This window comes from Strix aluco, chromosome 4 (assembly GCF_031877795.1).
Source record: "Strix aluco isolate bStrAlu1 chromosome 4, bStrAlu1.hap1, whole genome shotgun sequence".
NCBI lineage: Eukaryota > Metazoa > Chordata > Aves > Strigiformes > Strigidae > Strix > Strix aluco.
The window spans coordinates 6277689-6303802 of record NC_133934.1 but is presented as its reverse complement, the minus strand read 5'-3'; the positions used below and the strand labels follow the sequence as shown (position 1 = coordinate 6303802).

Here is a 26114-nt window from a genome sequence, read left to right as displayed (position 1 = left end):
CCATTAGTTTTAAGGAAGTACCAGAAGAAGTTGCGTTATGTGCATGCAGTGAATCTCCCTTTCCTCTAAAGATCTACAAAAGGGAAAATGTTAGCAGTGTGTTTTTGTCTTCTTGCTAGAGCTGGAAGTCCTGCAGTAGGTAAACATTAACATGACATTCCTTTGGGCTTTTTTCTAGCAGAAGGTCAATTTCTCTGTGGAGGGATACTAAGCAGAAAGTCGTGTGTTTAATATCAGGAAGATCTGCTTTCAAACAGGATTAAAGCCCAACTATGAGTAAGAGAGCAAGAAAAAATGCACTAGAATTCAGTTTGTCCCTGGCTGTGTGATTTTCACAAGGTTCAGCTCCAGGTTCTGTGTTGCTCTCAAAATGAAGTCGCTTAAAAATGCATTAGCGGGTGATCCCACCCCTTATCTGACCTTTGGGCTTTTTGCAATGGTTGAAACGTATTGTTCTTAGATTAAATCCTTAAATCTTTCTTAATCCTTTGGCTACCCTGCTAGAACTGGGTCTCTCCTGAATTTGGCAAGGCAGCCCTGGTCACTGCTACCTGAGTCTTGCTAATTGTTCTATTGTTTCTCCCTGGGCTGAATGGTTTCCTTCTAGGCAGTTGAGTAAATCAGCTAAATTAATGCTGGTGGGAGAGAGTGTTCTCTGACAGGAACCAAACCACTGCGTTAAAACAAATGAAAGTAGGTTTATTTTTTCTCAATTCCATGTATGTCTGGCCAATTATATATTGTACAGCTGGTTTCTGTACCCTGAAACTTTTTATGGTTAGGGAGCTAATGACTTGCATCAATATTAAGATTCAAAAGACTGTATGAATTCAGGTTTTGAATGCAATTGACTGATGTTTTTGCTACTGAGATTTGAAAAAAACCCTTAAAAAACCAACAACCCAAACCTTCATCTTACACAATCCTACTAAAAACAACAAAAAATTGCAGTTGTCCTTACTTTGTCATATTGTTTGACTTCATGCCTGAGTTATTTTAAGTGTGTTTGATGTCTAACAGATGGACTTCTGACACTACATAGCTCAACATAAAAAGGAGAGAAAGAATAACCAACCGTGTAATTTAGCTGGGGTCAAAAGATCCAGATCTCCCCGTTGACAGGACCAGGACTCTTCTCTGACCTTGGCAGCGGGTCAGACCTGCCTGTCACTGCCACCTATGAACCAAGGTGAGGGGGATCACGTAGAAATAGTTGGGGTTCTTATTGTTCCCTTTGGTTTCCTGCTATCCAGGCTCGCTCATTTCTTTTGTGTGTTATTTTCTACATCAGCTTCTTTCTCTCCCCCTCCGGAAAATAGACTTTTGTTGAGAAACTGCTGAAAGAAAAATCTTTCTGTATACAGAATGATAATACAGTGGCATCTAACTCAAATTCTATAATCCCCACAAGAGTCTTAGTGAAAGCCTCAAGTCAAGGAAAAATTGATTTGGAAATGGATCCAGGTATAAATCTTCAAGTAGTGAGTGGGTTCTTTATCAAATCAGTGTGTGTGTCCTCCTAAGGGGATCATATATACCTCATAAGAAGCTGAACATCTGGATGTTTCATTTATTTATTATGGCCTCATTCTGGCCTCAATTTTATGGACATGAAGTGAATGAAATCATCCGGATGAAATCAGAGTATGACTTTGCATATTTATTTTTGCCCTGAAGGAATACTTTGTTTCTTCTTCCCCCCCTCCCACATGCCTCTGCCCACAGATACACAAACACATGCAGGTGTTGTTTCTGAAGGCAGCTGGTGGCTGCTGTAGGTGATGAACTCACCCGCCTCTGAAGCTGATGTCTAGAAGTTAAAGCATTTTAAAACCCCTTGTGGGAAGCCTCCTTGTAGAGTTCAGTGGTTTCTTGTGACAGCGATCTAAGGTCAATTTACTCATGGCTGCAAGAACCACACATTTTTTAATAAATGAGCTGACTTCACAGCTTTCGCTGATTCTTCTACTTCCCTACAAGTCCGAGGTACAGACATATCCTCTGTTTGCTCTGGAGATGCCTCTCCTGTGATCACTGTCCCTGACACATGTTCTTCTTGTGAATGTTTGCCTAAACTCCCTTGTCAAAAAATAGAAGCTGAGCCTTTCTTGTGGTTCATTAACCATTTTCTTTTCCAGAACAAATGTCCCCTGAAGCTTAGCAGAAAGAAAACACTGCTGTTAAGAATCTCTGTAGGGAGGAAAGAAATCACTAATTATTGTTTCGGAACTACGTTGTTCGATTTATTCAAATACACTCCTTTTCCTGCCCCAGGATCAGCCAGGTAAGTAAACTGTCTATTGTGAATGAGAAAGAGGATTGTCAGGTTTTCTCATTTTTTTTTTTAAACAATTTTATCTCAAATCATTTAGCCCCAATAAAGCAGTGGGTGCTCAGGACTGCTGTTTATCAGGCTGACCATTACAGCAGAGTTACTCTTCCCAGGACCATTGCCTGTGGCCTCCTTGTGTCATCCTTGTGTCTCACAGCATTTACTTAGTGCTCGCTTGGCACGGTTCGGACAGGTTTTGCTCTTTCTGCAGTGCTTCAAGCAAATTAGTAACAAATGCAGTGAGGAATCATAGCATGGTTTGAATTAGAAGGGACCTTTAAAGGTCATCTAGTCCAACCCCCCTGCAGTGAGCAGAGACATCTTCAGCTGGATCAGGTTGCTCAAAGCCCCGTCCAACCCAACCTTGAATGTTTCCAGGGATGGGGCATCTACCACCTCTCTGGGTAACCTCTTCCAGTGTCTCACCACCCTCATTGTAAAAAATTTCTTCCTTGTATCTAGTTTAAATCTGCCCTCTTTTAGTTTAAGAGAGGTAATATATTTCATCTGATCAACCAATTAACTTGCATGTGAGTTTATTTATCAGTTACCCAATCAGCAGATACCACTTTGCCCTAAAAAATGTGACATTTTTTGAAATCTGCGTGCCCCCACTGCCACAGCAGGGCTGTGAAGCCTCTCCCTTTGCAACCCCCTTTGGCTCGTTTGGAAATGCTCCTCCTCACCTTTACTGACAACCTATTCATGTCCCAGGGTGGCTTTGAACGGTCACCCCCCGCACACACCCATCAGAAACTGGCTTTGGCCTGGATTTAGCCCAGGCTGGGAGCTCCGGTTGGCTGTCACCTTCCCTGGACTCAGCACTGGTGAGGCCACCCCTCGATGACTGGGTTTAGTTTTGGGCCCCTCACTACAAAAAGGCCATTGAATGACTCGAGTGTGTCCAGAGAAGGGCAACGGAGCTGGTGCAGGGTCTGGAGCACAGGTCTGATGGGGAGCGGCTGAGGGAACTGGGGGGGTTTAGTCTGGAGAAGAGGAGGCTGAGGGGAGACCTCATCGCCCTCTACAGCTACCTGAAAGGAGGTTGCAGAGAGGGGGGATGAGTCTCTTGAACCAAGTAATAAGTGATAGAACAAGAGGTAATGGCCTCGAGTTGTGCCAGGGAAGGTTTAGACTAGGTATTAGGAAGCATTTCTTTGCAGAAGGGGTTGTCAGGCGTTGGAATGGGCTGCCCAGGGCAGTGGTGGAGTCCCCATCCAAGAGTCGGGTTGACCCAGTGCTGAGGGATATGGTGTAGATGGGAACTGTCAGTGTTAGGTTAATGGTTGGACTGGATGATCTTCAAGGTCTTTTCGAACCTAGACGATTCTGTGATTCCCACCGCGCCGCCGGGCTTGCAGCAGCCCCGGCCCCCCACCGCCCTCTGAGGCCACCGCGGACTACCACTCCCACAATGCCCCGCGGGGCCTCCGCCTCGCCTTTGATTGGCTGCCGCTACCGGGGGGGCCCTCCGGGCTGAGCCAATCCGCGCGCGCAGGGCTGCCCCGCGCCGCGCCGGGGTGCGCAGTGCTCAGGCGTCGCGCAGGGCCGCCCGCCCGCCGCGATCCGCCGGGCCGGTGTCATTGCCGAAGGGGACGATGTCTCACTGCAGCCGCGCCGCCGCCCGCCTGCTGGGCCGCTTCCTCCGCCGTGAGTACCGACCGCCGGCACCCTCCCGCCGCCGGGCCGCGGGCGCCGCGGGGCCCTCCCCGCTGCCTGGCAACCGCGGTCCGCCGCGGCCTGCGCCCCCCTCGCCGCCCCTCCGCGGTAGGCCGCGGGGCATGAGAGGGGGGGACCCACCGCCGCCGCCGCCGCCCGGTCGCCTCGCTCGCCGCGGAAGGGGAAGGGGCCGGGCCTGCGGCGGGGCAAGGTCACCCGGGGGAAGGGGAGCGTCCCGCGTGTCCCCGGGGGTATCGCCAGGCCTCTGGGCGCGGGGGTGCGGTGAGCAAACCCCGGTCCCGGGCCTCGGTCTGCTGGCGGCGCTGGGTCTCCTCACCCTCAGCGCGGAAGGGCCAGGGCGGGCTCAGGGTGCTGCTCTCCAGTGCCGGCAGCCGCTCTTCCAGAGGGAAGACGGAGGCAGGCTCCTCTCAGAGGTGCACGGCAGTATAGGGCACAGGGCACACGTGGCTGCAAGAACTATTTTCAAAAGTTAAGAAAAGCTTTAGCATTGAGAGCGGTCAGCCGCAGGTATGGGGACCCAGAAAAGTTGTTCCCTCTATTACATCCTCGGAAATACTAAAAACTCGACAGGTCCGGAGGAGGGTTGGCCTTGGATCTAGTCACTTCGAGTGGTGGTTTGGACTAGGGACCTCTTGAGGTCACTAAATTATCCTGTAGTTTCAACAGAAGTTGGTAAAGTTGTTGCCAAGACTAAGATTATTGGCCTTTAATTGTAGAGAACATGAACAGACTGAGAATAATACTTCAGCTTGTAAGTTTTCATATGTGTTCTGAAGATCACAATAAAAAATAAAAGTGCCTTTTTTTTTTTTTCTTTTCAGTGTGTCTTTTTGTGCAATTAATGCTGCATCCTCTGCTGAAATCGGTATGACTATGCCTAGGCACAGGAACAGTTTCTTGGAAACTGAACTAAGGAATTGGTGCATTAATCTTGGTTCTTGCAGCTGAGAATGAATGGACAAGCTTAAACCTACCTCACTTCACTGCATGCAAAGTTTTTTTTGTCTCAGTGTGGTGGTAACTTGCAGGTCAGGGTCTAGGAACATGATCTCACAACGTTTTAAGCTGGTCTGAGTTGTTTTGTGGCACACCTACTCAGCCCTCGGGTATCCATTCCTACCTCTTGTTCTCCATGAGCAGGAAACTATTTTCTTACTGTACAGTTAAATTTTGCCAGTTTAGCTGTTTGAATTGGCTCCCCTGAGTCCAATGAGAATTGGTTCTGAGGAAGGGGAACAGATGGGAAGGTAGCACCTCCAATTTAGCTTAATTTATACTCCCAGCAAAGCTACTCTTGGTTGCAGTTTTACGTGTTTAAAAACCCACGTTGTTCCCTTTACAAATAGCAGTAAGAGATTCAGGGAAGAGTGCTTCAAATGATTTTGGGGGGGTTGAGAGAAAGAAATGGTCTAAGTGGCTCAAGAAGTGTTCTGTTTGCAACAGTTCATGAAGTCTTTTAAAGAAACTTCTGCAAGATGAAATAGTCCTTCACTGGAAACCTTTCTTTATTTGGTTTGATACTCTACAAAATGTTAAAAGATTGCCGAAACCTTAAATTTGGACTTTGTACATACGTTTTCGGTAACATCTCGGTGATTTAAAATCATGAGTTTCTAGCGTGTTCTGCTGCAAAGGAGATGCAATATCTATTTTTGTTGGTGCATTGCTGAAGGAAACATGCAGGGTGTGTATCCATAAGATTGAGCTCAGGAAACTGTGAAAACACAGGATGAAATATGTCTGTGAATGGTAGGTGCTTGCTCAGAGTTCATCTCAAAGCTCTGTTTGTATATGGACAGAGTCAAGAAAGACCAGCGCTGGTCTATACCATGCTTTGAAGAGAGTCTTTGTAGGCACCTTAACTGTGATCCCAGAGTCAGGATTAGGGATTTTATATTCTGGGCGTGTTAGAAGGCTTTGGAGAGCTCTTAGATTAAAAGATTATGGTAAATTATGTGAATATCCCTGGCAAAGAGTTGCTGCAGAAGTAACAAGCTGAACTGAAGAATTTGTTAGTTGTTTTTATGTCAACAGTGTGTAGGGAGGAAAGCTCACAAACCTTTAGCTGCACAACTTCGTAGATGAGTATACAAGGGGAGAAACAAGTTTGCTTACAAGAAATAGTTGACTTGTGCTGAGAAGAACATGCTTGTTTCCCTGAGGGGCCTGCAGGTTCACGGAGATGCTTCACATTGTTTCAGCTTCATAAATTCGGGAGAAAGCTTTTTGTTCAAATGCCATCGTGTGGCCCCCTGTAGCCAGAAATGCCCATCCCAATGAGTGGGGATTTTTGATTAGGAAAGAGAGGTATGTTGAAAGGACTGAAATTTTTCTGAAAGTCATTTCCCATTAGTCCTAGTTTTGTTTTAACGTGATAGGTGTAGCATAATAATTTCATTTGTCCTTTACAGCCTGATTAATTAATTTAATTCCTCACTCCTGTTCCATGTTTATAGATTGGGTTTCCATTATTAACAGGAATTTGTCACGGGAAGGATGAGAGAAGACAGGCTTGGGGAGTGATACCTAGAAATCCTCTGAGCACATAATCCTCTTAAAGGAGTAAGATATTTTGAGCAATCCCTCAACAGCTTGAAAACTTCCTTGTCAATACGGATCATCTTATACTAATGTAACTGATCTCTTTAAGGGTGAATTCTGTAGATGGGTTTGTGGAGGGGAGAGAATTATTCAAGTGTTACTGTGTCTGAGTGGCCTCATAGTGAGGACTAAAACCTGAGAAAGAACTGGCATGGGAAACTGTGAGTGGAATATTCTTGTTAATATCAAGCTTCTAGTCAGTAAACTCTGAAATTTACTGCAGCACTCCAGTCTTTGCCTAACTTTTTTTTAATGTCTGTACTCTTCTGTAATGTGAGAAGCTATCCAGAACTGTTTCTGTTCTGTCCTCTTCAGGCCACGCGTTTGTAGGCAGGGAAAGGAGATAGTCATAAAAATGCAAATTAAACATGTACAAAATATTGAAAGGATTTCGCAGGAGCAAACTGAAGGTCTGTAACTGATGGAAATCAAGGCGTGGGGGTGGGATGTGTGTGTGGAAAAAAAAACTTCAGCACTTTTAAGTAGCACTCTTTGTATCTCAGCCCTTCCCTGAGTTTCCCCTGCACTGGCCTCTGTTTTCCCCATTTGTATTGGAGCCCATATGATTTCTAAGGCTTTCTTCTTTCCTTACATAGGTAATAGAAAGGAAAAGGAATATCTTCCTTCATCTCCAAGTTCTCTGGCTATTTCAAGGAGTAATAAAGAATTTCACTTATTACTTCTCAGTCTTCTGGCAGTGTAGGTATATGCTCAGGTCCTTCTAGAAACGAATCTCAGCTGTTTCAGTTTACTTTTATATTATGCTCATTTTATGAGCACCCTCAAATGCTACCTCAGCTTCCAAACTTTATTTTTTTTTTTGTCTGGGATATGTGTGGGTAAGAGGAAGGCACTTTGGATTCCTGTCTAGCTCTAGGAAATCTTGCACGAAGTCCTGAAATTACCAAGTTTTCAGCGTTGTATAGTTTGAAGAAGAGATTTAGCCCTTAGCATCTATACTGCCAGCTAGCTTGCACAACCCAAATAAGTTGGGCAAATGTAGCTTGGGTTGTATCATTTTAAATGAGATTTGTGCGTGGGAGGTGTTGCTGCTCAAGGAGTGCCTGGAAGCTCAGTGTAAACCGTATTTACATTCGATGTGTGCTTATAAATACCTTGCAAGTGGTCAGTTTTACTTTTAACATGTAAATGTTAAACATATTTGGACTTTATGATAAATAATAGGGTATTTTTCTAGAAAGGGTTGTTAATTGTAATACACAAGTGAGCTTAAAGCCCTGCTTGAGGCTACAGATTGTGAGTTTTCTTTTAAGTAGTAAATGTAGCTGAGTTTTCCTGTTACCTGAACTGTGGTGAGTTCTGGGCTCAGCTGGGGCCTTGTTCCCTGGAAATGCCAGAGTAACTACCAGCATCATGTGTGTTGGAAGTAACTGTCTCTTAGTTTCTAGTAAGGCTTCTTTACTGTAAAACAACTTACATTTTACATACAGGCTTATAGACCTTTGCTAAATTTTGATCTTTTCAAATGTATCCCGGGACGGCAGGTTTTTGGTATTTGAGCACTTTTCATAACTACTTGGTTGTCCTGTACAATGGACTAAAATAGGTTCTTGCCACTGTATGTCTCCTTTTAGCTATGGAGAAGCTAAAGTGCTGGAAAGCCAAAATAAATACATCTTGTTATTTGTAGAACTTTTTTTTAAAACCACACACTATGCAAAACAGAACAGGGATGGGGCAGAAATGAAAGGATTTCTTGGGAAAGATTATCCGGTTTCTTATTTAAAATACTTTTTTCTAAAGGTCTATTACAGGCCTTTGTTGGACACAGTAATGTTATTTGACAAAATACAGCATTTCCACTGTGCTTTTGGTGAGATTTGGATTTGATAAGGCTTGTTCTTATGCTCTAGGGCTTCATCTGGAGCCTGCACCTTTGTAACTTGGCCTGTAATTTAGATGTGTGCATTAAAATAGCATCACCAATGAGTTTGGCTTTTACTGGTTCATGGCTGAAGAGCATTTTTTTTTTTTTTAATCCTGTCTACTTGAAGCAACATGCATTTGGGCACCCTAATTTGTTCTAGTAAAAGCAATTGCGTGAATGGGTGTTGGAAGCTGTGAAGCAGTACTCTATTTCTGACTCTTAACTGCTGTGAACTTAGGTGTGCCATTTCCATTTTCCACCTGTTTCCTTCTCCTCTCCTGTCTGTCTTAACTATTTAAATTGCCAGCCGTTTGCACCTGGGACTTGCTGGTTGTGCCACTTATAGCAGAACCTCATCCTGACTGATGCCTCTACTGCTCCTACTGTGCAGATAACTGGCGCAAACTTTCCTGCTTCAGGCAAGGCCGTGAACAGAAAGAGAGCTGAAACATATCAGTTTAAAACCCCTCAAACTCATCCAGCCCAGAAAATGCAAGGTGATTTTTTTTTTTTTTTTTAATTTCTTAAAAAATGTGTCGTTCCCAAGACATGTCCCCATCCTAAGCTGCCTCTCTCTGAAGACAGCAAATGGCTCAAGCCTATAGCCAGCCTTTTTTGAAACAGCTGTATTTTCTCTGAACCAGGGCTTTTCAGTAATGTGAGAAGCACATACAGTTTTCAAGAGTAAATCCATACAAAGCTGTCTTAGTTATCAGTGCCTAAAAAATTTTTTTTTTTTTTGGTACTTTGATAGCTTGGAAAATGCTCGAAAGCTTCTTATCCTTGTATATCTAGATAGTCTTCTCTAAACTGAGAATTGAAAAACTTAAGCTTTGAAAAACATTTTTTTGCAAGGTTATAAATATCTGAAAATAGATATGGAATGGACAGCTGAACTGGGACTGTAGAATTGCTTTTATGATATAGAGAAAGGAGTGACTATTTGTCTTTTTCTTTTTTTTTCTCAGAACACTGAAATTACTGAGTGCGTGCTGTGTGCCTGGCAAAGCAGCCCTCTCTTATTTTGAAGCTGAATTTGTCAGTGTTATAGCACAGACAATATGTGTAAAACTTAGTTTTGAATTAGTGTGGCCTGTTTATTCTTTACCCTTGCAGGCCCATCAGAGGCCTTTCAAAGCATGCACTGCCATGCTTCTGGAAGCCCAGACTGTTCTCCGCAAGGCATCACTGGTGGTAGGTCCTGACTGTAACAGCTTCTTCACAAGGAGGATCATCCTCTGCTTTTCTGAGGGTTGGGTTTCACCCCGTCACACCTTGTGCCCATGAGGGATTGCCTGAATGGCTGGGATCAGGCTGACCGATGCAGTGCTCTCCTAAGCAGCAGGCCAGCTGTTTCTTTGCTTATTTTGCCTCTCCTTTGCTGGAGGCAGGCCACTCTTTCCCAGTTGTGCCTTTGAGCAACTTGGTGTTGCAGCTCAGGTGCAGGGCGTTGCGGCCTTGCCTGGGAAGAATAAGCTGTTGGCCAAGGGCGAACATGATACTGTGCTGTCTTCTGTAGCTGTGGCACTGAACAGCAAGACTTTTCTCTACCTTTCCACAGACAGCCTCATAACCCTATTCATTAAACCTTAGCTTCAGACCTATTTGGTCCATTGCTGCTTTGTATTTCTTCTTGTGTAACAAGTTCTCTAACAGTATTTGTGGATAAAGATGTGATTTAGGTTAAAACCCTGCAGGTCAGTAAGCAGACATGCACTTTTACCACTTTTCTTACAAGTTTGTTGCATGCTAGCATCTACATTTCTCTTTAAAATCTAGCTGAATTTTACTTTATGTTGGTCTGAAGATGAGGTGCTGCCACAGCTCCGTAGAGAATGGCAAGAAGTGGTTGAAATCCCATGTTTCTGTCAGCGCTTTTTTAAGAACAGAGTAAGGACTTTAGATTTAGCAATAGCACTGATGTCTGTAGGCTTCTTCTGGCATGGTTTTATTTTTCTTGTCACTTTTTTGAATAGAAGTAAAGCATAAAGGCAGTGTATCACTAAAATTTAGTTGGCAGAAGTACTTGTGGAAGAGTCCTATGTAGCTCTGTGATAGAAATGTGTATATACATGGATCTTAAATTTTCTGCTTTTTACTACCCCATAGAAATTGTGTTATTATAAAGTGTTAATAATGCATCTTAATAAATTCTGTGCATTAGCAGTTTATGTTGAGGAATACCTTTTTCATTTTTCCCCTTAATAGCTTTTACTTCCTAAAAATAAAAAAAGAAAAAAAAAATCCCTCCCTTGTTCAGACATGCCTGAGTAATTATGTAGAACAGTCCAGGGACTGTGATTCAGAATTGTTTATTTTTCTTTCAACTTTACTTTTTACTTTCTCAAATCTTAAGTGATGAAGTTTTAAAAGAGCTAAAGAGGTATATACATCCTGGTGTCAGTTTCTGTATTAGGATTGTCCATTCCTCTGTTCACTCTAAGCACAAAATACTGTTTTTATCTAAAACACTTGCAGGGAGTAAATCGATCCTGATCCCCTCAAAACTCTGGTATTTGAAAAAGCATATGGCAATGTGTGCATCCGTTTTATGCCAGACCTTCTTTTCCTCCTTATCTCAAGCTGTCTTGCATGGTAACATTCTGTGCATTTTGTTTTTAATCATTTGATGTCAACATATCTTTCCCTTCAGCAGAGATGCAGTCGTTCTTCGTGTCTTTTTGATACCAGCGTGCACCGTGGTGTTTTTCTGTAGTTGTGTTGTGTTGCTCTGGTTTTTCAGTACCAGAGTTGTGAGAACTAAATTGAAAATTATTCCAGTGGAGTATCTGGCGAGCTGTCTTTCCTCACGTGCCCAAGTGCATTTCAAGCAGTGACGCCAAGGCTCCTGTAGCTCGGCATCTGTTGAAAAAAGGTCTCTTGCTGTATGTCTTGCTTGGTGTGAGGTTTCACAGAATCCTCTAGGTTGGGAAAGACCTTGAAGATCATCTAGTCCAACCATTAACTCGCACTGACAGTTCCCAACTCCACCAGATCCCTCAGCACTGCGTTAACCCGACTCTTAAACCCCTCCAGGGATGGGGACTCTCCCCCTGCCCTGGGCAGCCCATTCCAACGCCCAACAACCCCTTCTGGAAAGAAATACTTCATAAGAGCCAGTCTGACCCTGCCCTGGCACAGCTTGAGGCCATTCCCTCTTGTCCTGGTTTCTCCCAGGCTGAGGGAGCTGTGACCCCTTCTGTATCTCTCACTGCCTGGTAGGGAGTGTGCTAGTTCCCAGGTGGTATAACAGAGTACCTGTGTTGTAACAGCCTCTGGGATAACGTGATTTTAGTTTTGCTTTGTCACTTTGCAGAATTTCTTAGAGGATGGAGACATGTTCATTTGCAAATGAAAACAGTGGTTAAGATGTTGTTTCTGTCTGTTGTTTGTTGTGAGGAATACTAAGTAACTGATACTAAGTACTGAATATGAGAAATACCTAGCCTGATTTCCAGCAAACTAATCACAGTCATAGAGCGAACTATAGGTGTATAATATCTTAGAATGACAAGTACTGAATACAGCTTTCAGAGCTGCTTTTGAAAACATGAGCTACTGGATCAATTCATCTTTTGATACAAGCATTGATATATATGCGCTTACTTGATAGGATGTTTTTTGACTTACAGTCTAACAAAGCAATTGATTAATGGTTTGTCCTCTCTCTTCTTTTTTCTTCTAGTGCAGCAGAATGGAGTACGGCCCTGCTCCTACTCGGCATCAAGGAAAAATCTGTACATTAACAAAAATACAAAGGTTATCTGTCAGGGTTTTACAGGCAAACAGGTACGGATATGAACTATTTCTTCTATCACCCTTTCAGTTCAGAAAGTTAGTTGACCAAAACTCATAAAAACATATAAAAGGGATTATATACTGGCTTCGCCTGTGTTGATAAGAAGCTGGACTTCAGGAAGGTCCCTTCAGCACTGCAGTTTCTTTTCTGTGGTCCAAATAGACTTTTTTTTTCCTTAAATTCAATAGACTAGATTTTTTTTTTTTTTCCCCACTTGTGCACAAGCTTAAAACTTGGTTTGGAGTCATCTCTATTATATTGTTTCCTATTTTTGTTGTTGGTTTTGGTCTTAAGCCTTTTATTGTATACAGCTGAAAGGGTTTATTTGTAAGGGGAGATTTGCAAAAAATGACAAAAACTGTACCATTTTAGAACTGCCTTTTTCACAAATGTCTTTGTCAATGCTTATGAATTAAGTTTCTGGTTTTATTTCAGGATATTTAATAATTTTCTCACATTCACTCTTTTACACATTTGCAAGGGGAGAAGACTGCTTTTGCTAAAACTATCAGCTAGTCATAGATGAGAATGCTAATTTCTTCTACTTCATTATAGTGTTTGTCATCTGCCAGGCTTGATGTTGAAAATAAAATGTGGCTGCTATGTTTGCAGGTGTATTAGCAACACACAACAAAATATCCTTTAGTGTGCAACCGGAGTGCTCTGATGTAAAAGAAAAAGCGTAGCATATTCTGAATGCATTTAAAACATGTTGATGCACTCTTTAGAAGAGCTGGTTGTATAAATGTAATGAAAACTTCCCTTCTCATTGTAAATTTAAGTGCCATAAATTGCCTTCAGAATTATAGATAACATCAACTTTTTTTGGTTCATTTTATTTGCTATTATGTGCCTTTTAACTTTACTTATTTTCTCTCTCATAGGGCACCTTTCACAGCCAGCAGGCGTTGGACTATGGTACCAATCTAGTTGGAGGAATTTCTCCAGGGAAAGGGGGAAAAACTCATCTGGGTCTGCCTGTGTTTAATTCTGTGAAGGAGGTAATTTGCAGCAGTGAGTGGAGGGCAGACAATTTAATGCTGCTGAAGGGTTCCTTATTACATTGCTCACACTGAAGAGACAAACATTTGAGCCATGGATGTCAGGGTGCACGGAGTGAAATAGAAGCCTTGTAAAAGAGGGAGCATTCACTGTGGTCAAGCATGAGTTTGGCTTCCACTGTGAAGTTCACAGAGTCTGGATACATTTATTTTATGCATGCAATTAGTTTCTGATTGATTCTGGTGTGTATGATGAGTTTGTAGCAAACTGCTATCTAAAGGTATTTTTGATGGTGTTCATGGGGCAGATCCTTTCCAGACAGTTGTTAGTTCCCGGTTCCCTAGTTGCACTGTTTGTGTCCCATCTTCAGTGAATTTAACAGTTGCTTTGATTATAGTAAATTAATACATATCCATTTACTTAATTTATGCTTGTGAAGGGACATATTTTAAATGACTAGCTGTCAAATGTTCTCTTTGTCCCCACTAAAATACTCAGTATCTTTTTTATGTCCATTGTAGGCCAAAGAACAAACGGGTGCTTCTGCCACTGTTATATATGTACCTCCTCCATTTGCTGCTGCTGCGATCAATGAAGCAATCGATGCAGAAATGCCCTTAATTGTATGCATTACTGAAGGTATTCCCCAGCAGGACATGGTTCGGGTTAAACACAGACTGCTTCGGCAGGATAAGACTCGACTAGTGGGGCCAAACTGCCCTGGAGTCATCAATGTAAGTGACTTCTGGATTTCCTCCAAGGCTGAACCATTCTTGGTGATGGTGTGAATGTTCCATCTGACTTCTCCCACTCTTTCCTTAGCCTGGAGAATGTAAAATTGGTATCATGCCTGGTCACATTCACAAGAAGGGAAGAATTGGTGAGTTTTTGAATATTTATGCATCATCTAAAACTGAAGTTTGGTGCTCTGGTGCTCTTACTCACGAAGCTAGTCACATCCTGCCCTGAAAACAGTCGACACTGTATAACAGCTTGTCTGTCCTTCAGTTTGTAAGTGAACTTTGCCATTATCAATCCTGAAGGCCAAAATCAGTCACTCTGCCATAGCAGACACTGGGTGCTGGTGGTAAAGGCAAAGCAATTGGAAATTTCTTTAGGTAATGTGATTAACTTCACACTCTCTTTTGAGGATGCCTCCATTTATCTTGGGATTTGAGAGCACTAAGCTCTCCAACACTATTCCTTCAAGCACCTTGGCTCCTGAGGACTAGGATCCTACACCTATAGTGAGCTCAGTGTTACAGCAAAGAGGAGATTGCAGGCAAGTTTAGAACATGGTAATTTAGACAACTATACCATGGCGAGTGGAAGTGACAAATATACACACTTCTCAGACAGTGGAATTAAAGTCAGAAAGGCAGTGACTTGTTCATAATCATATGCTGGTTACAAACCCTTTTGCGTGCAAGTCTCTTGTCCTGACTTCTGTTGGTTCCTTATTCTAAACTATAGAAATAACAACTTGATTATTTCTAAGAGAATGCTGTTCAGGAGCTATAAAGAAAATTCTTCCAAAATATGCATTTGTACTTAAATAGATCTTCAGAAATGTTGTAGGCAGCATATGCTGCTGTTATCTGTCAGCGGGGTAACCAGTTTAATGTGAGCACGGAACCCTTTGCAACATTATTTTTTTTTATGAAAAGCGTGTTTACTATGGGAAGATCTGTTCAGAGCTCTTGAACTATGTGGACTTGTGCAGTTTTTCTAACACAGAAACTATCTCTGCTACTTAACCACTTCTGACTTGAGAATAAGCTGTACCTAGTGAATACTGGAGGATGTGTTAACACTCGTGTCAGCTTTCAGAAGCATCTATAAACCTGAATTTGAAATATCAGATGACTGCAATTATGCCCTTTGTAGATACCATCAGGACATTGCTCTGTGACTGTAAAAGGTAGCACCAATCGATGTTGCCCTGAGCTCCCTTCTGAATCAAAGTTCTGTTAAGATTTTCTGAGTATCTACAAGAAACGTTTTGTAGTCACAAGATATTAGAATCTGAATGGAAGGCACATCAAGTGCAAAAGAATATTTTAAATCTTGAATCCTGTTGCCCCACCAGTGCTGGAATCATTTTCAATGGCGATCCAAGGATCAGGGTATAAAATTTAACTTTATCATTCTCCCAGCTTTGTCTGACACTATGACCTTTGGTGATATGCTCCCCTGCTTTTTCTTACTGTGAGGCATCCGAGAATCATTTGATAATCTTGGGATGCAAGTTATAAAAATAGCCACAGTCTTTGGACCTTTATCAGTAGCTTCTGTGAGGCAATCTGATCTTAACAGTAAACAGGAAGTGCTTTGCAAACACAGCAAGAAAAAAACCTGGACATCTGTGCGGTCCAACAGCATAAACAGCTGATCACACTAAAGTTAGTCTAGTGGTGTATTTTTGCCTCTGTTCATGCAACATACTTAATATATTCCTTGTTAGATGGTTTGAAGTAGATGCAAGATGATAATCTGTTTTTCCTGGAAACCTTCCCTCTTGTAGTATTAACAGAAGTCTTGACTTGGAGAAACAAATGAAAAAACATGCAAATATTTTCCCCTGATCTGGGCTCAGTATTACCTTCCATTTTGAAATGAAAAGTAGGGTTGTGGTCTCCTGTAATACTGCAATATAAATGCTGAATGTGTATTGTAGAGCAGAGAGCTGCAGCAACAAATGCCTTACTAGTGATAACTTGTGTTTGTGTAATATGTTTCTGTTCTGGAGGATCTTGTGTGCCTGGCTGTATTAATATGGTATTCTTTTGTTGTTAACAAAATATAGAGCTGCAGTTGAGTTGAGCTGCAACTCTGCTTCAAGTTCAGTGCATCAGCTACTTGCAAACAAGAAAAGAAGTATATTCTATTTTATTTTCCATTCTCTTTCCTGGTAAAACTGTAGCGTGAGGAATGCTGTCTCAGCCAATACTACTGACTTTCTGAGCAGGTTTAGTCTGTTGACAATTAAGTGTCCAAAAATGCCAACCAAGAAATAGTACAGCCAGAGTCTTATGTAGAGTTCTCATGTTTTGGCAAGGATAGCAGAAAACCTGGTGTCTCATGTTCAGTTTATTAAGGTGATTTTCATGAATGTAAGAACAACTGCCTCTAGTCATGTGCTTAGCTATGTTACTGTTAAGTTTATCTCCTTTTCTTGCCTAAAGGTATTGTGTCAAGATCTGGAACGCTGACATATGAAGCTGTTCATCAGACAACGCAAGTTGGATTGGGGCAGTCTTTCTGCATTGGTAGGTTTCCTCAGAAACAGCTTGTTGCACCTATACTAGTCTGCTTTTTCTTTACAAGAAGAAATCCAAAGTAATTTATTTTTGTAAGCGTAGAAGTTGCTGAATGGCAATTATGTTGAGAAATGAGATCCCTATGTGCTGTGAAGAGTATAACCCTTCTCCATTATCGTTTCCACATCGGATTAATAAAAGCCTGAAAACCAGCTTTGAACAGAGAACTGATAGCAAATACGATGACAGTTTAGAAACAGACTTTCCCAATGAGTTTAATATTATAAAGGGATAAGGCATTCTTAGGCATTTAGTTGGGTATGTTAAGTAAATTGAGTTTTCTTATAGCAAAATTCTAGGGTCTTGGTCCTGCTGTGTCTCATACAAAGCCTCTGTATAAGGCATAATATTTTGCTTATGGTTTGAAAGGTGATTATTCAGATATCAAAGCTTTCTGTAAATTGTGGGGGAGATAATTTGGAGCAGGAATTTGGCACACTGATTTGGGAAGAGCCTTCAGAGCTGCCCCTCTTACGAGCCTTTGGGAATACTCTTTGTGCTGAATTTACTTTGAAACTTTTATCATAAGTGCAATATCATTCTCTTGAGTTGGTCTTTTGTTTTGTGGTTTTAATTTTTTTTCAGGGATTGGAGGTGATCCCTTCAATGGAACTAATTTTATTGACTGCCTTGATGTCTTCCTGAAGGATCCTCATACTGAGGGGATCATATTGATTGGGGAAATTGGAGGAAATGCTGAAGAAGATGCAGCAGCATTTTTGAAAGAAAATAATACTGTAAGTCTTAAACAGCTTGCTTCCAGACACCTTGTTAGTTAGCCACCTTCTTTTGCCAGTTAGCCATCTTTTGCCATGTCAAGGAAAGCTCAGTTCAGTCTCTAATCTCTATTTACAAAAAACCCAAAGTCCTACTTTTATGAAAGAATTTTAAATTAGGAGCTTTATCCAGATTAAATCTTAACTGGTGAGCAGTGTCAACTTTAGTTTTTTTAGTCCTGTAATAATAGTTGTAGTGAACATTCTGGTTTTTTATTATACATGGCTCTGTAGAGAGATGTTTTAAAGTTCCTGATTGCTTCTGGTTTATGATGATTATCAGGAGAGAAGGTAGGCCTCACTTCAGACTCTTGGTTCCGTGTTGTCTGAGGTTTGTAGCTGTTCAGTATCTTTGCCTGGCTAGTTGATATTTAAAAAAAAATAAAAATCTGCCTCTGGAATTGCTTTTCATATCTCCCTCCCCCATGTAACACAGTATCTTTTCTTTCTTCTCAGGGTCCAAATGCCAAGCCAGTAGTGTCATTCATAGCTGGTCTGACTGCTCCTCCAGGCAGGCGGATGGGTCACGCTGGAGCAATCATTGCTGGGGGAAAGGGTGGAGCTAAAGAGAAGATAGCAGCTCTTCAGAGTGCTGGGGTTGTGGTCAGCATGTCTCCTGCTCAGCTAGGTAGCACCATCTACAAGGTTCGTTGCTCAGAAATTGGTATTCACGCTCATCCAGAGCAAGAAGCTACTTTTGAGGGAATACGAGTTGGAAGTACATTTCTTACCCAGATATTCTGTTGCTCTGAACTTGTTTCATGTAAGAACTCTATTGACTGAACAAGCTGCAGTTATTACTTAAATAATAGGCGCACGTAGTTTTATGTAATGTTGTCTTTATAGAAAAGTAAACAGCAAAATAGGGAAGAGCTTACATTTTGCTTTCAGGTGTAGCAACTTGTTGAATTGTGTTTTCTGGATGCAAAGAATCTGAATTAATTTAAAATATGAAAACATTCTTTGAAAGTAGGGTATTTGAGGAAGGAAGGCCTTGACATATAGGCCTATCTATTGTAAGTATTAATTCAGAATTACGGTTGATGGCATACAGCTGAAAAACTTATGTGTGGAATAGGATTATTTGCATTTCTTAATTCATATCCCAACAAAGGCATTGCTCCACAGCGCAGATGCATAATTTGACTGTGCTAGGTATTTTTTTTTTTCCTGTGGTGACCATACAGTACAGCACCTTCACAGGCTGCTGTGGGATTCTCCCTTTCTTCAGTTGTGTTCTTTCCTTTACTAAAGTGAAAATCTTTACTTGGTTGCTTCCCTGGCTTGAATCCTTTACTGTAAGGATTCTACTGCAGTTCTTATGCAGAATTAGAGTTTTTTGGAAGCGTGCTATGCTATGCCTGGGAGCAAGTGGTTCCTTGACAGCATTGCACTGACTGCAGCCAAGCACCACTGGCTTTTCATAGCTGGTTTGTTAATGTGAGGTGGGAGAATACTTACCCTCCTTCCCACTCACTTGCACACATTATGCATTTTATATTTTAATTTTTAATTCTGAAAATCAGATTTGCTAAGAAAAATACAAAGTAATTTAAAATAAAATAGTAATAGAAGCTTTTTCTTTTTTTTTCCCACCTGTAATGTTTGTGTGTTATTTGCAGGAGTTTGAGAAAAGGAAAATGCTGTAAGAGAAGACACTTTGGAATACTGTCTCCAAAACATCAGTGCAGCACCTGGCCTCCGCTTATCTTTTGTCTGCTAATCTTCAGTTGCCCAAATGACTGACACTGGTCTATGAATTTGACTTGGAAGCCATAAACCTCCTGGCTAGACCTGTTTTGATGTCTCCTTGGTTCAGACATGACCACCTCGTTGTAAATCACAGCAAATTAATAAATCTACTACTAAATCTGATACATCTTTTGAATTCCTGAAGCAGAGCCATTACTTCAAGCATCATAAACAAAATAGTCAGCCTTGAAGGCCTGAATCTTTTGTAACTTAAGCACTGCCCATTTTAAGGTAAAGCTGCTTATAGAGGTGCTTTTAAGGATCTAGGCACTGACTTTATGCACATATCACACTTTGCTTTATTTTTAAAAAATCCAATCTTCCTTGTTCATTGCTGGCAAGTATGTTTGTTTGAACAATAGGCCAAAGTTTCCGTCCATTAAACCAAAGCTGCTGGATCTGAAGGGGTTGCTTGTTGATCCACGTAGCTGGATATGCCTGAAGTCCAGGCTTTCTTTTCAAGGCTGATGAGCCATGCACCATGTAGTCCTCTACTGACAAGGAATTCTGTTTGTTGGGTGGAGAGATGGAATTTTTATTCACAAAAATGAATCTGATTCCCCATGCATATTCAGAATTGTCTGTAACTATGAAAATGATTTGGTCTTTAGCTTACCTTAATTTCCTGTTTATCTTAACTAGGATGTCATTGCTTGTGTGTTCTGAAGTCCTAATAACATAGGGACATAATGGAGGAGAATTATTATTCTCTGGAAAAGAATGTAATAAGGTAACTTTCTGGATAACACTCCCAGCACTGTAATAGAAAGCCCTTTTTTTTACGTTGGAAATAGCCCAAGCACTGTGCCTATAAATGAGTGTTACAAGTTTTATCAGGATGGACTAAAACCAAGATTGCTTTCTTCATATAGAGGACTGAAAGTTCATGTAACCTGGCACTTGTCTAAAGCTAACCTTGTGTTCCATAAAGGTGCTGTTACGGAAACTCGTGTTGTTGTTTGTTTAAAACTGTTCTTAGTTTTCTTACTCAAACACCTGTGGAATTTCTCTTCCTAATGCAAGCAGTGAGCAGGTATCTTGACTCTGACACTTACAGTTCCTAGTGCTAAGCCCTGACAAAATGCATAAAAGGACAGGTCATATCTCTGCTTCACTGAATGCGTGTTAGTACGCTTCATATACGGTCAGGCATCAGCCAGATGATATAGGCCTTAGGACACAGAGACCAGATGCTGTATTATTCACCCTGGTATGATTTACTAAAATGGACCTGACATCCTGTCACTAGACAGCTGAAAGCAGTATTGAGTGGTAAATCATTTGATAAAGCCTATGACAACAGATAGGAATTTTCTTAATAGATCTGCTCAGTTTTCTGGTGGTACCTGATTTAATCTGGAGCAAAAAGACTGAACGGTGCCCTTTAACTAGAGAAACAGCAGTGCTGACGTGTCTCAGTCTGTGTGAGAGTGCAGTTCTTCACCAGTGGATGTCAGGACACTGCAGCCTGTCATCCTGTGAGCCTGCTAATCAAAGTAACTCTTTGTAGCAGTGGGCTTCTCCACAACACGTCCTTTGGGATGGGTAATGCTTCTTGATGAACTGACTGAATTTCATCATTGCCACCAGTGTTACGACAGGTGACCTTCCAGGGCAACTGAGGTGTAGTAAGTTTCCTGCTTGGAGGTTGCTTCATGGAAGGTCTTTTAGGGGCGCCAGCTATTTTAGAAGACAGCTATATACCCAAATGACTGTTGTCCCCTGAAAAAGTGTTTCCTTGTATCTTGAGATTTGAGGATGGGTTTAAAAATGCGATCTTGGTTCTAACGTTTGCAGCAGTCATCTGGTGCTGCACCTTAGCAGCTGCCTGGTCTGTTCAAGCCTGGGGAAGTGGCCTGTACCAGCCTGGAACTGAGCATCACATAAGGATGGGGAAGAAACCTGACCTTGTCTGATAGAAAGGCTTAGTTTTAGCAGTTTTCTCTTGCTGCCTAAAAACATGTACTTGGCAAATATCATAGCCTCTTATACTGCTAATGACAATGTCTCCTTGGAAAACATATTCACATTTGTTTAATACCACATGTACTTGTGAATAAATGTTTTGAGTAATCTGTTCTGGTAGATTGATCATTTATTTTTTCTTTTAAAGGCAGAAATTAAGTTAGTGTTGAGCCTTAAACCTGTTGCTACTTTATAACTTAGTAAGTAGTTCTTACTTGCAAGAGAAACATTGCTGATGTTACTGGGTTCTCATTAAGTTTTATGAAATAGTCCTTTTTTATCTTCATCTAGACTTGGCAATGGTGTCTGTCCTTAAATCACTTTCACTTTTGAGGGATGAATTCTAGATGTTAATTTTGGTCAGGGGAATTCATTGCTGTGCTGATTTTCTTGAACAAAGAGAAGAGGGTGTAGATCCAGTTCATGCTTTTTTTTTTCCCTTACTGGGCAGTATTTGTTTTTGAATGATACCTAATACTCTCACCAGTGGGTGTTCCTTGAGTTTGATGTTAATTTTTTTTTTTAGGTTGATTAGGGAGGTATGTCACACCTAATGAATACTATGCCTTTTGTGGTTTTCAGAATGTATTCATGCCTGATTTTTTTTTTTTCTTCTGTGTTTATGTTGTTTTCCAGGATGAATGTTTTGTTATGTAATATTTTGGGGGAAGACAGTGGTAAGTCTCTGTACCTTTGTACTTAAAATGACTCTCTGGCCTGAGATTCTAGCAGTGGGATTTCTGAAGAAACACTTTATTGAAGCTCACCAGTGAAAACAAAATAAAACATTGAAGCCACTTCATTTGGTCAAATAAGTTTTCCTTCATGTGCTGGAGGTAGAGAGGGAAGGAGAGGTTGCTGAAAGATGTCCAGCTCTGTACTCCGGTGTCAGGATGTTCTTAAAACTGTGTAGGATTATTGAGATGATTTGTGGTGGATTTATCAATAGCTTTTGTCATAGTTTCTGAGGTTCGCCACAGTTCTTCAAGCCATCTTTGGATGTGCTTCTTTATCTCCTTGCTTACCCGCTTCCTTTTGTGGTAGATTGAAACTCCACAGGGCCCTACCACAGTGCTCATTAAAATCACTGGTCTGCTGTATTGAGGTGATTTAGGTGGTTTTAGCTCCGTCAAAGATGCAACTTAATTCTTTGCAGGTCAAAGGATGGATTTCAGGTTTTAAGGTGAGGAGAGGAGCTCTCACTAATGGGCCTCACTGGTGACAAGTGGATTAGAGGCTGTGCTCTGGCAGAAGGTTGCTAGTTAGTTAGACTGAAAGTACCTACAAAGCCATGTTGTCCTTCCTCCTGGAGCAGCGACTGGCCTCTGCTCACATTTGGGCACTGGTTCCCAGCAGGTCTAGTGACTGGATTCCTTGGTAGCAGCCAAGTGAGGGGTGGGGACAGAGCAAATTGGGCCAGAAAATGCCAGAATCTGAGCCCTGAGAGACATTATAGTGGTTTCAAGAAGAACCTCAGGAGCTGACTTCTGTGGTGCTGGCTTCAAAGCAGTAGCCAACTTGTGATGCCCAAAGAATAATCTCTTAATTGGGTGGGAACTGTGGAGTTAATTATTACCTGCACTAACATAATAATTTGGTCAGTTTACCATCACCTTTGCCCTCCCTTTCCCGCTGCCTGTCACTGGTCAGGATTAGATTAAAGCTGTTTGTAAAACAGTCTATGTGCAAGTCTGATTATATGGGCAGGAGCCTGCTGGTGATTTCTGAAGGCAGCAATAGGAGGAGTTGTGCCGCTGGCAGGCAGCAGATTCAGGGTGTTTTATACAGAGGGCTGTTCCTCCTGGAGCATCTGTACAGGGCTGGGAGTGCTGAGGCAGCTCCTGGCTTTGTGGTGACTAGAAATAGCTGGTGAAGAGGGGAGAGTCCGGGTTTGATGTTTTCTGCAGAAGTTGTAACACCAAAACAAAAAAATCTCTTGGACATCAACTTGCAGTACCCCACTAGCAATTAAATAGGGTTTATGCTACATGTCTTTGGCCCTATTGTTAAATAATTGGTTCTTCTGAGTTATTTAATGAGGGATTAAACTGTATTTCTCTATCAGAGATACATCCTGGTACTGGGTGGTACGTTGGCTTCCCGTATTTAAGGTGTGTGAGTTGCTATAGGCAGCAGCACATACAGGAATTGCTGTTTAATTTGCATCTAACCTTTGCTCTGCACAGCCCAGAGCACCGAGGACCTTTCACAGAGGGTTAATTGAGATGGGTGGTAGTGGAAGCTAGGTAAGGTAATTCACAATTAAGAGTAAGTAATGCGCTAGTCCAAATTTATAGCAATGGCTCATCTGCCTCTCTTCCTCCTGTCCTGCCTGGTCTGAATAATGAAGGATGGGATCCCCGTGAATGAATATGTTATGGAGATGATACATACAGGAATTAAAACCTGATCAGTACCATTTTTAGAGGGAGGTTACTCTGATATATCCTCTTTCACTGTATCTGTGAGAATATGGTTTAGTGTTGAATTGACCTGGAATCCAAGTTTACAATTTTGGAAAACTTATTGACTCAGAAATGCTGAAACACTTTACATTTTCAAAACGAAATTGGCAACTTGTTCCATTTGAATTTGAAATGCAAACAGGATATTTCCTTAGAAGTGAAAATCTGAGAGTTTTGCTCCAGTTAAAAACCTCAGGAAACTCTCAGAAGCACACTGGTGTTGAGGGTGGTTTTTGTTTTTTTTTTTTTTTTTTGGTGGTGGTTCCAGTCTAGGCTTTCTGGCACATGATGTCTTCAGTTGATATTGGACCTGCTGAGCATCCATAGCTCACTAGCAGGACTCAGACCCAGATGGTTCGCTGCCACTCAAAGCACCCAAAACTCCTAATTAAAAACTTACTTGCTTGCTGCAACAGTTATGTGATCTCAAAAGAAAAGGAAAGAGATTGCTCTCTGTTTACACAAACCACATAAATATATAGAACTGGGAGAAAAAATGTTTTTCTGTCCTATAATCACTAAACCACACACAGCAGTGTTTGTGCTGTGAGTAGGCGCAATATCCTATAACGATGTCTGTGCTGTGCAGATACATAATTAAGGGTCTCTTAAAGTCTGTTTTGTTGCTGTAAAAGACAGCACAGCAAATTTATAGTTTTCAACACATCTGTAATGTTACGAGATAGTTGCTTTAAAAAAACCCCACCAGCCTACAAACTTTTTTTCATTTGTGATTTTGCTCTCTAGGTGGCAGGTTTTGACACTAAAACATGGTTTTGGTTCCCGCTCTGAACTCAGGGGCTGAAAATGTGCTGGAGAAAGAGAAGATGAAAACAAAACACTACTACTTTATTCTTTCTGGATGTTATATTGATTTATGATCATATCCTTTTATGTGAGTTGAAGACAGGTGGTAAAGAACCTAGCTGGTTTTCCTCCCTGTGTTCTCAGTACACCCGTGATGTTGAAATTTCTTGTTTTTCAGGCTAGTATGAGTAATGTTGTCTGAACTGTGTGGCTTTGGCAGCCAGATGGGACCTGCCTTAGAGAAATACCTATCTGCATTTTGAAATGGATAAGAAATGGCTTCAGACTGTTTCTTCAAGGGCTTAGCAATTCTGCCTTTTCTTTTTTTGCTCTTATTCAGTTGCCCGAAGCTGGAGGGCAGAAGAGGGGGAGAAGAGGTAGGGCTGTTAGGGAGGAGAGAAATGAATTGTCAGAAGGATTTTTAAAAAATTATTTGTAACAGGGAAAAAACACAAACACAAACCCAATCAGTGTGTAATAAAAAAACCTATGAAGTAGTCACCAACTGCCGAGTCCCTAGAGAGAAGCATGAGGAGATTATGCTCCTGGGAAGAAAAGCATCTTCCACACTGCTGTGGCCACCAGGCTCCATACGCTGCAGGTGCTTGGGGCAGTGGGTGAGCAGTGCCATTAGGGATTGGACCAGTCCCGCTTCTCTGAGCGTGAGCTGTCGGATGAGACCAATTTTGATTCAGAGTCTTTGGTGTCAACCCTTGCATGGAAGAGGCTGCAGGGGCTCTTGTGGGCCAGAAGCTGTGTTTGAAAACAGCTGCTGTGTATGTGGAGACAGATGTGTGCATGTTTGCATATAAAAATCCTCTGAAGGATTCACAGCCTGAAGGACTGTTTCTTGCTCAAGGTCATCCTCTCTCTTCTTGTTCTGCATTCAGATTGCAAGCCTTACTACTAACCGTAGCTCTAGCTGCAAGGAGAAGCAATAAGCAGGAGATTTAGCCTCCAATCGTTTCAGTCATTTAACTAGATATATTTTATTTATCTTTCTGTAGGCAACTGTTACGTTTGTTCAAGACAGGCACTAAATTTTTTTTTGTTTCCCACAGTACAAATGAATTGGGAGTAAATCCAGCCGAAGCTTCATAGATGCCAGCCTAGACTCCTGTTCAGCCTTGTCCTGAAACATGGAATTTGGGGCAAGATCCAAATCCATTTCCTGAAGTTTAGACACATGGCAGAATTGAGTGGTTGGGGAACTCAAATGAGAAACAAGGCAAGGACAGCAGAACCTCTGAAATGGTCACGTAGACACGTTTGATCATTGATCCACATTTGATCGTTGATCTCTGATTATAACACAAACTTAGACATCCAAGGCACGCACATTCACAACTACATGGAGACAGCTACACCGGCAGGACAACTGGGTTGGCTTTATCTGGAGCTGCAGTCCTCCTCCCTTTGGCCAAGTGACTCACCCAAAGTTATGTTGAAAGTTTCTGCCAGGCCAGACAGCAAGCCCAGTCCCACATTTCAAAAGTCACCTGAGTTTTCCTTCCCATTTTAAGTTTATACCATTTTACTTAGTATGTGCTGTGTCTTCTCATTTCAGATGCATTGAAACACAGCAGCAAATCTGTATTTTTCAATTTGTCCTGTTTATGGTACAGCCCATTCCTGTCGCAAAACCACTGTTAATAGTTTATTTAATATGTCTTTTAGAAATCATTTGAGAATGCTGAGATCTGATTCTTGTACAGGGAACGAAATCA

General features: G+C 41.6%; 1 protein-coding gene across 1 annotated transcript; it reads left to right on the top strand.

The window, feature by feature from the left end:
* Positions 1 to 3841: 3841 nt before the first annotated feature.
* SUCLG1 (succinate-CoA ligase GDP/ADP-forming subunit alpha) lies at positions 3842 to 21228 on the top strand. The gene is made up of 9 exons (XM_074821834.1): positions 3842 to 3982; positions 12187 to 12290; positions 13185 to 13301; positions 13824 to 14036; positions 14125 to 14182; positions 16488 to 16571; positions 17208 to 17359; positions 17855 to 18043; positions 19021 to 21228. The coding sequence occupies exons 1-9, from the start codon at positions 3931 to 3933 to the stop codon at positions 19045 to 19047; spliced, it is 996 nt and encodes a 331-aa protein (XP_074677935.1). The 5' UTR covers positions 3842 to 3930; the 3' UTR covers positions 19048 to 21228.
* The last annotated feature ends 4886 nt before the right edge of the window (positions 21229 to 26114 follow it).

Excerpts from the sequence above, each read along its gene's own strand:
- SUCLG1 (XM_074821834.1), top strand. The coding sequence starts at position 3,931 with ATGTCTCACTGCAGCCGCGCCGCCGCCCGCCTGCTGGGCCGCTTCCTC. Across the intron at positions 3,983-12,186 it reads GCTGGGCCGCTTCCTCCGCC|TGCAGCAGAATGGAGTACGG; the intron begins GTGAGTACCGAC and ends TTTTTCTTCTAG. Across the intron at positions 17,360-17,854 it reads TTTTGAAAGAAAATAATACT|GGTCCAAATGCCAAGCCAGT; the intron begins GTAAGTCTTAAA and ends CTTTCTTCTCAG.